Source organism: Pterocles gutturalis, unplaced genomic scaffold (genome assembly GCF_000699245.1).
Source record: "Pterocles gutturalis isolate BGI_N339 unplaced genomic scaffold, ASM69924v1 scaffold33738, whole genome shotgun sequence".
Taxonomy (NCBI): Eukaryota; Metazoa; Chordata; class Aves; order Pterocliformes; family Pteroclidae; genus Pterocles; species Pterocles gutturalis.
This window is the reverse complement of record NW_010119135.1, coordinates 1-14243: the sequence shown is the minus strand read 5'-3', so window position 1 is coordinate 14243 and position 14243 is coordinate 1. Positions and strand designations below refer to the sequence as shown.

Below are 14243 nucleotides of genomic sequence, written 5' to 3'. Positions count from 1 at the left end.
TTTCCCTAGCAACTTACACCTATACGGGACAATTTTTGTCTGCCATCTTCTACAATACAGGAATTATTTCAGAGAAAAATAGTTCCACTTCTCTGTAGTGGAAAACAGAATTAAAATTTATCACAGTGTGTCTAACACTATGGCTATGACTCTGAGTCAGCCATAAAGGAATTTTTATTTCCTGACTGTAAGCTGGCTATATTCACATTAAAATTTTCAGGAGGGTGAAGTACCATACCTTAAGCATGCATCTGAAATCTGACAAGCAGAGGCAAGGCAATTGTCTTGCTATTTAATTATTGGTTTTCTACTGGCAGTTTACAGGTTCCTCCCAGTTGCTGTGCAGGACCATGAAATGGTAGCCCAAATTTTAACTGAACTTAAAGTCCTTGATGAACTGATGTTCTTTGAATATATTCCAGAGTAGCTGACTATTATAATCTGAATACATTGTTTGTCTGCTCTTCAGCTGATTTGTCTTTTTAAATTTATGCCCATCATAATCTCTGGTATACCTGTAGAATTAATTTTATTTGCAACTGCCTATGATTTGAGCAGCATTTTTATCCCTCTTTACTAAGTGATCATAGTCCTACATTTTCTACCACAGAATGGTCCATTTCTGTTTGGCAGAATGTGTAGAAAAAAAAATCTCTCAAAGCTAAGAATATGTCTTATTTATATAATAACTCTAAAGAATATAATCCCTATAAATGGAAAAATCTTCTGAGGCCTGTAACTGAGCATGATTTGGCTTGTGAGTCCAAGGAATACTGAACTACACTGGAGGTTTGGTGCATAGTAAATAAGATCTAAAATAGTTATTAAATTAATAGATTTAAGCTAACCTTCTCAAGAGGCTGTTTCTGCTAGGTGTTGGTTACTGAGCAGTCATCTAGTTGCAAAGACAAAAAGCAATTAAGGGATGACAACCACTAGAGAACCAGGATTTATTTTTTTTTAACGTATATGGAGTTCTAAAAGTATACTAATGGCTCTTAGGGTTTTTAAAGTCCAATTAGAAGTCTGAAAAACTTAAAAAGGAGCAGCTCTATCTCAGGTACTTACATTAAATAGAAAGTCAAAGGAAAAAAGGAAATTACATCACATTGTCAAATAAGGAACAGCTAGCTGGAGCAGATGACTTGTAGTGCAAAAATGTGCCCCTCCTCCTATGAATTGCTTCTGAGATTTGTTAAAGATATGTGGTGGCAAGGTGAGCAAAAGTAGGTTGTGGATTTAAGGTAGCCTCATTTTTTCTCCTCCCAAAAGTGTTAAGTAGGTCTTACCCCCCACCCCTATTTCTTACAGGAAGTATAGAAGCTGCTTGTCAAGAGTGTTGCCTTTATGAAACCTGTCCAAAATTTATGCAGGCATTCAAAAATCTGTACAGCAAATTTCTGTATTCCATACCCATTAAGTGAAACATTCTAGAGCATGCTTTGGTCTGCTGTGCATACCAGAAAGGTTTTCTTTATTATGAACCTGACTCGCCTCAAATATTTGGTTGCACTGGGGCTGGGAGAGCAGGGAACAGAGTAACTCGATTCTCTGTGTGATCAGTGATAGGTGTTGAGCTAAAATACATGCAAATGCTTCTTAGTTTCTAAATAGAGGATTACTGTTGCTGTAACACAAGTATTTATTGAAGTGTATCAGTATGGAAACTGCATATTGGGGATGTTTTATGTAACTCAACTTTGTCCCACAAAAATTTTCTGATATATTTCTATATGCCTTTCTCACTGTGGAGATACACTTGACCATTTTCAGCTTACACATATCCATCCTATTATTCATCACTCACCAGTTAAAGTCTGAAGGTATATTTGGCCTTGTAAAAATAAATAAAACCCAGTCTCATCTCTGATATTTAGAATAATTTGTATTTGCTAATGTGAGCTGGCATGAATGATTAAAAAGTCTCCCCTTTGCACAGTTACCTTGCCTTGGAGTGGACGGCGCTGATAGCTTCCTAACACACCGACAAACCTTTGAACTGCCTTGGCTTGTATCTGCCCTGTAGTAATTACTAGCTATAGTTTAGTTTGAACTAACTCTGTTTCTTTTGAATAACACTGAAACTGAGACATCTGCAGAGGTGCTCACAGTGCTTCGATTGCTCTGAGTACCACAGTCTCTGCGTAACTAGGCCAGGCGAGCAGACTAACTGGAAACCCATTCTGTGCAAATGAGCAGCAAACAAGCATGGGATCCAGGATGCTTAATTACTGCATAGTGTCCATTTTCTTTAGCAAATGTAGTTTGATTTTATTTATGGTTAAGTTTGGATCCTTAAGTCTTTAAGGAGGCAGGACGGGGCCAACAATTACAGTGGAAACTGTTGATGTTTATGTCTTCATGACTGACTTTTGTAATTTTTTTTTAAACCCATTGCTAGAAAATAGTAGCCTCATTAAATATGTACTGCTTAGCTTTAAGAGCCCACTGTATAAAATAGTTTGTACTCCTCAATTACAAGTCCTTATGGCTCCCTCCTAAGATACTGTTCCTTCAAACAGGCTTATGCATGTTTTAAAATATAAGCACCAGCTCTCTAGACTCCACTGAAAAGGTAACTAGGTGATTTAGTGAAAGAGCACATGCCTTGCCCCTCTTGATACTCCTAGCTTAAGGCATGGAGGACAGTTTCTTAACTCTGTCCATTCACAACTCCCCACCAAAATGTTGAGGCAAGTCACCTTCTGTGAATTCACAAAGAGGTTATTGTTAGAAGCAAGCAAGTTTTATGGCTGCAAAATTTGCCTGTACTTTATTTTTTAAAAATAAAGAGTTGATTGAAACAAGTGAAAATTACATTTTCCTAGAGTATGTAAATATTTAAGTCCGTTTCAGAAGTTGAGCTTAAGTATTCCAGAGGGGTTTCAGAGAGGCGATTGTGCAATTATCAGTCTTGAGAGCTGAGATTTAGACAGCATTCAGAAAGCTGACACAGTAATTACTAGCAGTGGTTTTTGGCATAGGATCTGATGGAGGTTGGGCTTCTCAACAAGCCTGCAAGGGTTGTATGTTATCATAGCAAGCATATTACATGTGCTCTCAAACTACAGCAATGCCACCCCCCCTTCCTGTCTCATTTTTTATATCATAATCAATGTCTCGCTCATGGTCTTGTCAGGTCTTGTATGCGTGCGGAGGTGGAGTACTATAATTTGCTGAGTAATCAGTGTTCTGTATCAGTGATTTTTCAACTTGTGACTTGCATCAACTTCAATAAATAGTGAAATGGAGGCACAAACTCCTTTGTAGGCATTAGCCTTAAGTTCACTAATTATTTCTCCTTCATTTCTTTTGCAGATTCATTGCTAATAGGGTAGGATCTGTGATAGGACCTGTGAGGCATGGAAAAGCACTGCTCAATACAGCATGAGCTGATGCGATGGACGCTTTATTTGCAAATTGTGTTAACAAGATAGGAAGTCATTTTGGAATTGGTGCTATACTTGTACTATGGACTTCCCCAGTCTTCTGCTCCCCCGCAGACAATGGCCCTGCTTGCACTTACAGAGCTGGAAGGAAGAACTGCTGTTATAGGACTACTAGAGATTTTAAACTCATTTGCTAATCAGAACTACGTTTTGCTTCCTGGGGCTGTATGTTTATATTTAATTTTACTATTAAAATCTGCAATTCCCATTACTGGGAAGGGTCCAACTTGACAATGTAATACAAGAATTTCCAGTGTTAAGCTAGCTTTTAAGGAGTTTGCCTGAAAAGGAAGAACATAGTCTTTACTAAAATCAGGAGGGCTGAAGTAAGCAGGACTAAGACTCTAATGCTCTGCTGCAGCAGACAGAACACTGGTCTGGCCCTTTTTCACTTCTCCTAAAGCTAACAGCCTCATGTCTAGAGTTCTTCTTAAATGCCTGCCTAAAATACACTGGGTGTCTGGTAGGGAATAAAAAAATCCCACTTCTGTTGACACAAGGGTGATCCCTGGTAGCCAGGGTGAAGAAAACCATCATCCTTTTAAAGAGAATGTGGTTAGGTCTTGCACATTATAAGCACATATACAGTCACAGGCTATTTTGCATATTCTCTTTGTTTGGATGATCAATAATGGACCCAATTCAAATTTGGAAAAGCATAGCAGAGTTGTTCTTTCTCAAAGAATCTTTTATAAAAGGCAAATAGTGGTGTTAGATTGCAAATTAATCCTGGGGCACCTGGTTTACGGTCCTGCTTAGGAGTCTGCCCATCCCTCACGTTGCAAATAATGGATCTTTCCTCTTAAGGAAAAGGAAGATTGCACATCTGCATAGAATACCCTTTTCTGAACAGATTTACCAGAAGTATAAGCTATTACTTGTTTTTGTACCCCATTTTCTTGCAGCACCATACTGTGAAGGGTTTGGTTTGGGTTTTTTTAACATGTGTACTGCACTGATGTAGCTGGCCCTCAATTGTTGGTTGACTTTTCTTTAGGTAGAATTTTTTCTTTTGGAGGGGAGGAGGAAGTGAGTTTGTGTTAAGAAACTGGTCATATTCTTGATTCTCAAGATACAAATTAAACTGGTTTGGGTGGGTTGGCTTTTGGGTTGTTTGGGGGGGGGGGGTTGTTTGTTTGTTTGTTTTTTTAAACAGCCATATAACACCATATTGTACTGGCTGAATTTAGGATATTTGTGTAAATGAAGCACAGACCCAGAGAACATCTTTGCTTATAGTCTTGGACTTAATGTCTTCTGCCTTCAGAATGTTGACTACTTTTACACTCTCCTCCCCCAGTAATCCATTCTGAATTTCCTAAACAAAGCCCCAAGAGTCAACTTGTTCCTTAGACTGTGATTAGTTATTCAATATAAAGCAATTTCCAACACTTTTTTCTGTTGTAAATGGGCCAGATAAAGCATTGTTCACACATTCAAAAGAAATCTGAATATACCAGGACAGTTTAAGCTGAGATTATTTCAAATCACTAGATTTCCAATTTATTTTAAATAGCCCGAAGCCTTGAGGCTGACCTAAAGTACCTTAATGCTTAAGGTACTTACTAATGGTGACTGCTTTATATAAAAGGTGTTTTGGAATTCTTACTTTAGTCAGTAGTTCTGTTTATTGGAGCAAAGGCCATTTCTTAGGCTGTTGAAGGCAATACTTAAAAAGAGACTAGGCTGTTACACATTGGCTACACTGGAAACCATAAACTCATTAGCATAAAGATACAACTAAAGATAGATGACTACTTGAAAGTTAAAGAGATTGTTCCAAAAAACTTATTTTGCCTGAATAACTGGCAGTTTACATACAAGAACTGAAGCTGTTCATGCACAGTTGCCATATAACAATAAGCTCTACGGAACATATTTTTCTTTTTCCTATGCAGTTTAATTCTGTAAGAGAACTTGCCTAGTTTTATTTTAGTTTTGCAGTCAAACACAAAAGTAACAAGTTTGGTAAGGACAGAAGGCCTTTCTTTCCACAGAGCTGTTTAATTCCTTGAAGTACTGAAATTTCAGATGAGAGACGAACTCAAGCTTTCATTTCTGATATTTATGTCCTCCTCTCATTTGAAGGGAATGAAAACTGCAGGAAACCTGTCAAGGACTGTGAACTTCTAGGGTCGTGAGACATCATCAGAGAGCAGTGCACAATGTCGACTGCAGGAGTTGCTGCTCAGGAAATGAGAGTCCCATTAAAAACTGGATTTCTCCACACTAGTCAAGGCATGGGGAGTCTGAAAACCTGCTGGGGTAGCCACAGTGGATTTGAAAAGTGAGTGAGGCTAAAATTTGATCTATTACATCTTCAAGTATATGAGATGAGCATTAAGAGTACTTGTACCAGTACTAACCTACAGTTTATTTACAGTGAAGGCTTTTCTTTCTTTTTTTCTTAGTACTTTCTTTAATGTGGACCCTATAGCAGTGGCATATAATTTGAATCCATCAGAGCAACATTTACCATCCATTGGTAAGTACAAAGACTGACACATGTATTTAGGTACTGTAATGGATTTGTTTTGAGAAAAAAAAATCCTCAGGTCTGAGACACGAAATGCTTTCTCATTCTGGATGTGAGACTGACCTCTGGTGACAGAACGCAGTCATTTCAAGAAAATAGTCTTCAAGCCCAGCAAAAAGCCCACATTTTAAATAAAGTTAACAAGTTAAAACAAACAAAAAACCCTTTTCCTTGTACTTAGAGGCCTCTGAGTTGCCGTAACACTTCTGACAGAAAAGTCATTTAGTAAAATAGCACTTCCTCCCTTATAGTCCTCTGCTGGGATCCTTGTAGCTGTGGCTCTGTTCTGTTGATTATGCTTGGGGTCTCTTGAACTACCTCATTTAACTGAAGCACTGGCCTAAAACCATAAGGTAATCGGCTTCCCTCTTAACTAAACACATAAATCCATGACCAGAAAAGATCTGTAATAGATAAGTTTTGCTACTGGAGTCATTAAGTAGATGTTACTTGCTGTTGCATTTTAAACATGCAGTGGCAAAGTCATGCACTAGAGTGTTACTTAGAAAAGTGTTTCTAAGACTTTCCCACCTTTTTAGGGCACTCTCCCAACCACGCTCCTATGAACGACCACAGCTTTGCTGAAAGTTGCATCCAACCCCCATCTCAGAAATCCAGTCCACCTCCTGTAAGTCCCAAAAACGAACAGTCGATTTCAAGATATGAAGACCATCTCATTCCTGGCTTTAGTAAACTGTCATTGACCATGGGCTGTGTTTCTGAAGAAACACCTCCTCACATGCCAATGAAAAATGGGCCAATTCAATTTCTGTCTGCATCTTCCAGTGACCGTAGCTCCAGGCCACTACCCCCTCTGCCTATTTCTGAAGACCTTACTCCAGATGAGGTTGACAAAGAGGTTGAGTTCCTGACTAGCTCAGATACTGACTTTTTGTTAGAAGATTATGAACTTCCTCCTTTTAAATCCAGTGCTCCAAGCCGACGGAGCTTTAGGGGCTGTGGACAAATCAACTATGCATACTTTGATACTCCAACAGGACCAAAACCAGAAGATGCCAACCCTATACAAAACCTAAATGGATACATATCCAGTATTTGTCCTCCTCCACAGCAGCTGCATCGACGTTTGCGAAGGTCCCATTCTGGGCCAGCTGGATCTCTTAATAAACCAGTAGTAAGACTATCTGGACACTTAAACAGGTCTTCTCCAAACTCAGATGAAGATAAACCAGAGATTCCACCAAGGGTTCCCATACCTCCAAGGGCTCTCAAACCGGATTACAGAAGGTGGTCAGCAGAAGTTGCTTCTAGTGCGTACAGTGATGAAGACAGGCCTCCAAAAGTGCCCCCAAGAGAACCTTTGTCACGCAGCAATTCCCGTACACCAAGTCCTAAAAGCCTCCCATCATACCTCAATGGGGTTATGCCCCCCACCCAGAGTTTTGCACCTGATCCTAAGTATGTCAGTAGCAAAGCTCTACAAAGACAAAATAGTGAAGGATCTTCCAACAGGGTCCCTTGCATTCTTCCAATAATTGAAAATGGTAAGAAGGCCAGTTCAACGCATTACTATCTGCTGCCTGAAAGGCCTCCGTATTTGGATAAGTATGAAAAATTCTTCAGAGAAGCAGAAGAAAGTAGCTGTAACACAGAGGTTCAGTCCTGGTCTGGTGACTGCACAGCCACTTCAGCCCCAACAAAACTGGACTTAAAACCTAGAATGGACATAGCTGGTCATCTGAAACGAAAACACATGGCTTATGTGGTTTCCCCATAGTCTCTGGGAGCAGAGTCTCAGCTCAGTTGTTCAGGATAGAGCTGAACTTTATGGTGTTACAAAGTTCTTAAGGTTCTCAGATAAAGTAGGACCAGTTTGTCCTCCAAGAACTGGAAAGTGGATGGAAAAGTCCTCTTATGCTGCATATCTCTGATATGTTTCTTAAGACTGTTTTTTGTCTTGGTATGTATAGCTGAAAACCTGCAAAGATTCCATAGAAACATATGGAGGGATAGTAGTCACAGTTGGCCAGTTATATGCTACCTAGATGAACATACTTGGTCATCACGTTATCAAAGAAAAAAAAAATCTAGCTTTGCTTATGAGTCACTTACAAAGCTGACAACAGAGCAGATAATGCAGTAGTTTTTTTATCAGGCATTTCCAAAATTTCTTTCACACAGTAACTCTGCTGAGAACAGACTCTATCCTCTTTGACTAGGATATGCCAACCTGATAAGAAGGTAACTGCAAGATCTGATCTCCACTTCAACACTTGGCACACATATTGGAAGTGCATTTTGAAAGATGAATCTATTTTACAACTTAATTTGACACTAATAGACTTTTAAAGTGAGTTAGGTTTTGTGGATTCTTTCAGTTGCTAGACACACTTGGCTCAAATTTGCAGTTTTTCCTAGGAGAGACTTGGAACAGCTATTGCTAAGCCTTTGCTGCTGCTCTTTTCCTGCTGGATCCTAGAAACATGTGAAAGTGTCCTGAAAGTGGCAGAGGATACGAGCAGCTATACTATTGCTATTAGGTAGGCAGTGACAATACATGCTCACCTAGAGTCTGAAATTCTGACTGTATTAAAAACAGAAACACAGCACAAGCTGGTCTTGTGTTTTGGTTTCTATTCAGTATTTTAGGGGAGGAGGAGGGTATGAGGAAAAAAAACATTATTCCATTTATGAACAGTGTCAGGCCCATCTCTCGCTGCTTCAGATGCTGCTTCTTGCTGTTTAATTTTTCCTCATTGTGCCGCAGTGATCCACTAAAGTTCACTGACGCGCCACATTTGTGCATTAGCAGTTTTTCATATGCTCATTTTGATTACATTTATCCTCTTACAGATAAGCACAAGAGAAAGGGTGCTCATTAACGGAGGTACAGAAGATGAATATGTTCCTCCTAATTGAAACAAGCCAGCTGTTTACAGTTTAAACTGCTGAATGAGATGTTTGAGCTATTTTAAAGCTTACTTTTTATTTGTTTTAGTACAAACTAAATGAAGGTGAAATACATGCTATAGAAATGCACTGATATTTCTTCATCGTGTACAGTATTGAATAAAAAGAATTCACTTTGTATTTTGAATATTGTCATGTCTTGAGTTTAATAAAGTTATAAAATACTTATTTATGATACATTTTGTTTTTTGCTTTATTGAATAGTGTACACAATTGTGCATTTGCGTTCTGCATTTACAGGAAAGTTCAAAGTGAATTGTGTTGAATGTACAGCAAATGTTGAATTCAGCTTACATTTAACTAAAATTAAGATTTCTGCAGAAGCGTTCAACAGACTCGAACAGGCTGCCCCTTTCCCCTTACCTGGAAGCACTTGAATTCGCAAAGGCCTCCAATCTCAGTTCTGCCCCAATAGCATTTACTCTCAAATTGGTAGCAAAACCACTCTTGGATGGGAAAAAGAAGAAAGCCTCCCCAACCAGATGACCTCATTGTAAGCATCTGCTCTGCTTTCAGTGGGATTATTTTGGCTTAAAGCATTTGGGGGAAAGCCACATGGCTAGTGTGCACACTGAGGAATGAACCCCCCCTGACAGGGAGGCCAGCCCAGGCATTGTGCGTTACCGGAAGTACAAGGCATTGCCTTTGGATGAAGTAAAGGCTCGAGTTGGAGCCATCACACTTGCCACAAAGTCCCACTCGCTGTTCTCTTTCTGAATACAGTGATGGAATAAGCTTTGTGTCCTAACTCACTGCCCTTCACACTGGCCTGATGCTATTGCTTACTATTTGCAGAAGGTAAGCCAAAGAGACTTCTAAAGTGACTAACAGCTGAATACATCTTTGGTATAAAATGGGGTATTTGTTACAATTTCCCCAGCCCCGCACCCCAGCACTTTTTCTCACTTCTGTTAGCAGTGGAAGTTCCCTAGTCATTGTGCTAAACCCTTTTCTGCTAATGTAGTAGCAAGAAATTTTTTACTTCCTCAGAATAAGATCTACTTCTGAGTACAAAATATTTTCATCTTTATAGTGCTGAAAGGCTTAAAAACCTTACAAACCTTGTGCTTTTGAATAGTTTTATATAACCTTTTCTGAAATTGCAAAATAGTGTAAGACTTTTAACCTAACCTCCATTATAGTTTTTCTCCTAGAAAAAAATGAAGAATTGCATACTCCTTTCCTAAAAGTATTGGTAACATCTACTCAGTCCTGAGTATTTAAGAAAAAAAAAATAAATTACTGTGTAGTATCCTATCTTTCCTCCTGTGTGTCAGCTGAATAACAGCACAGTGTTGTCTCATTCCAGTAGTTAAATTATTAACTTCAGTGCAACCATAACTGAAGTAACAGACTGAACCCAAACTGAAAAAACTAACAGGAGCTGCTTGGCTATGAGCAAGACACTGAAGCAGGTTACAGAGCTCACGTGCCTCTTCAGTACGAGGAAAGTAATTTACAGGCAAGTCTTAAGAGTATTTAAGTAACTTGGCCATTTTCCCTTCAAAAATGCAAAGTAATAAGGTGTCACTGAGGACTTGGTCCACAGTTCAGTGGGTCTCTCTGGGTGATGGTGAGGGGGTAACTGACCAAGGCAGGTGCAAGCCTCACTTCTTAGACACCGGATTCCTCTGCTTTGAGGGACAAAGCTTCCATGATCCAAAAACTGTATTCTGTTTGCCAAGTAAGTACTTAAGGCTGTAGAGCTGTGGGGGAAGCTTTGCAAGTTCTGGCCAGAAGACATTTCTCTGCTCATCCCTGACACATGATAAGACTTGTCAGGACACAACATGCTTTTGCAACAGCCTGATCACATGTTTGAATATTCAGAGCTTGGGCTCACCTGGGCAAGGCCTGACAGCTTGCCCCGGAGGAGGAAGCCCCTTGCCAGATAGACTTGTCTGGAACAATCAGACTTCAAAGCAGTTATGACTTGATACACTCATGTCTGAAAAGTCAGGGAACTTGTGTTAAATCAGGGAAGAGAGGTGTGTGTCTGAGGAAGGGCGATGCTTCCCCCAGCCTCCCGATTCGAGAAGGGGACTACGCACACTGCTCACCCCCCAGCAGCGCTGCCGTGACCACCCAGCCACATCAGTGAGGACTCAGGGGTCCCAGGAGGTAGCTGTGCTGGGGCAAAGGGAGTTGTATTGCAACAAACTGCAGAGGGCTGGATCCAGAGCAGCCCTGCAATGAACCCATGATCGACCTCAGTGAGATGGGGCTGGCAGCAGATTTGGTGAAAAGGGGCATGGAGGGGTGGATGACTCTCCCCCAGGCTCCAAACTGTCAATACCACAAGCAAAAGCACACTCTAAGTAGCCAGTGGCAGCAAGAACATCTGTCATATCTGCCCTGTGTCAGCGTTGCCAGAGTTGCCCGGCTGCTTGATGATGGCAAAACACCCCCGACCCTGTGAGGTTCAGACTAGCAAACCAACCCAGGGGCCAAGTCTGCCTGGTAACTAAAGGATAGAATGTTTGCCTCAACATACCGTTTCCTAAAAGGAAGAGGCTGTATTAGTACTTGGTGACTTTAAAAACCCATTAGCTTAACTTTTCCACCATGTTAACTCGCTCTTAAACAGATAATGTCAGGAAATAACACACAGCTGTAGTGTGAGGTCATTTAAAAACCTGTCGATCCTCAGTTTCTCTTGCATCATAGGAGATAAATCAAAACAGAAAATAAACCTGATTTGGAAGCATGCTGATTGACAACATAATTAAATTCTGCAGTCATTTAAAATTACTGCTCCTTGTTGTTGCTGTCACTATTACTTTGCCATTCACCCTCACACTGCAACAGGCACAATTGCTACTCTACTGAAACGCAGCAGAGCTCTCACTGAGATTGCGTGTACTCCTGCTGCAGCATTGGTTTTGTTTTTAAACAGCCTGAGTGAAGGGGTAGGTTGGCCATGATAAAGGAAAGCAGCCATCTAGTCCTGGACCAAGACAACAATTTTGCAAGGGCAGTTATTACAGCAGGGAGTAGTTGTTGATGGTGTTCAAACCAAGTCTTCCCAGGAATTCCAGGTTAAGATGATGACCATATCAGTCATGGCAGAATTCCCACCCTTCAAACTCATGATTACAGACTGTGGTCCTTATAAACACTTCTAATCATATTACAAGCTATATGTTAAATACAGACTCTCTAGATTACTGACAAGAAGGAAATCTGAGATGGAAGTAACAAGATGCATCATTTGATCTGCTCGTAGGGTCTCTGCAGTTAGGTAACCTATTGATTTTGTGTGTGTGTGTTGAATGTTCCTGGGGTAAATATTTCTATTTATTTTTGAAGTAGCCAAATCTTTTATTTTCTTGATAGCTAGCTTTCCAAAGGAGGTTATAGTAATTTAAAACTGAAAACAGATAGCAAACTTTGTTTCTTATAGCTCCCTGGCACTGAAAATCTAGCACACGAACTTTAATTGTACTTATTAATATTTGATAAATAGCACTGCAGAGATTTCTGGCTGCTGAGCTTGTGATTAGCATTTGTAAGCTGAAAGACGTATTACCCCCACCCATCCTGCACTGTAATTCAGGCCTTGCATAATCCCCGCCCAAATGCCTATTTTCATCCACACAGCTCATTACTCTTTCTGAATCATAGATGGAAGCCACACCCATGATTGCTCATAGACTCTTGCTATATTATTTATATATTGGTGTGCATCTTGATCCCATTGCGGTTAATTTTGGAAAAGGCATTAGGTATTACAAATTTTAAGTGGCAAGCTACTGAAACATGGGAACCATTACTACTATTCATTTCCTTACAAAGTTATTCAGAGGAAGAGATGCTTCTGTGTTTAAAACCTGCAGCTTCTTTCTGAAGATTAAAACAGTCACCCACAAATTCTTAGTATCTCAAAGCTGCAAAGCTAGAAGAGTGCAAATATATTGCCATGAACACCAGAGAAAAAAACATGCCCGGTTACTCTACTATCACCACCCCGAATCTGCTTGAGAATGCTACCCACTGCACATTCAGCCATCGTGATAAAATAGGCCCTCCACACACAAAGGCTCTGGATCAAGCACAGGCTTATCAGGCCTGATCCAGAGTAATGGTCTCCTGCCCACCACCTGCCCACCAGACAGAGAGGCATGTTCCTGTTACCTAAAAAATTTGTTGTACCTTTGTTAATGTGTTTATATGCTCAGGATAACTTCAATGTCAGGGTCAGCACTACTGACTGACACTTTGCAGCCTTTAGGCGTAAAGCTCTCGGGGAACTTAGCTTCAGGGAAGTCCATGTTAAGGACCACATCAGCTCACGCCACACTGAGTCCAACTGCTGCACAGCAAGGTGCAAGAGAGACACCAGGGAACAGCAAGTGGACCTTTGCAAGGCCACTCATTGCCTTGCAATCCCTGCGTTGTCATTTAGTGGCTGTTAAGCAAGGTCCAGGGGAAACGCAAGACTCCAACCATATTAGGCTGCACTTGGTGACTTCATTTGTCATCTATCATGCTGACAAGAAGAGTTTTCCTGCATCCTACTTGCATACCCCTGCCCTTAGAGCTTAAGCAATTTGAATTGGGGTTGTGCTCTTATGACGCAGAATCTACATCACTCCAGTACAGCGACAGGCACATGGCAACACAGAGTCCTCTAATGACTCAGGGCGGACATGAGACTACAGCACACACCCTGACACGTTCTGTTGCTCATAGGATTAAAATGGCCCCAACTGCTCCTGCTGGGGGAGGGCAGGCTGCCTTTTCACAGGGTATCTTCTCATCATGCTGAAAAAAACACAATGAACTTAATTAAAAGCCCTGTCCAAGACATGGTCTCTCAAAAATGGACGGCAGCAAGGCCAGTGCCAACGAGCTCCTGCCTTCTCCAGACGCTGACGGAGACCTGGCGTGGGGCTCGGAAGATGCAGGGCCAGCCTGAAGGAAGGATGAACTATTTAGCTCCTAGCTTCACGTTAAATGGTTTAATGCTAGAGTTTTGCTAAAGTCTGACAGTCTAAATACACGTTTTTAGGGGTGAGGGGAACACATTAGACCATTTTCTTCTGCAGCGATACGATGCCCTGTGCTGGAGGCAGCACACAATGGCACTGTTCCCTGCCAACAGCCCAGGCCCCATCGCTGCCCACCAAGACAGCGGCGCAGGCGGGTCCAGTCCGAGCTCAGGAACACAACTCGGGGCATGGGAGGCGGCTCAAGACCGCTCAGCCTCCGAGGCTGCTGGTCACCGGAGAGGTCACTGCAGCGGGTCTGGATGCGTCGCCCCTCCTGGGCCACGCTTCGCACTCCACCAGACCAACGCGACCAAAACCCGTGTCCCCGACAAGGCA

General features: G+C 41.2%; 1 protein-coding gene across 1 annotated transcript; it reads left to right on the top strand.

The window, feature by feature from the left end:
- The first annotated feature begins 5536 nt into the window (after positions 1-5536).
- Positions 5537-7723, top strand: ERRFI1 (ERBB receptor feedback inhibitor 1). Its single transcript, XM_010076478.1, has 3 exons — positions 5537-5736; positions 5861-5934; positions 6525-7723. Exons 1-3 carry the CDS (start codon positions 5615-5617, stop codon positions 7721-7723), a joined length of 1395 nt encoding a protein of 464 aa, XP_010074780.1. The 5' UTR covers positions 5537-5614.
- Positions 7724-14243: the final 6520 nt, after the last annotated feature.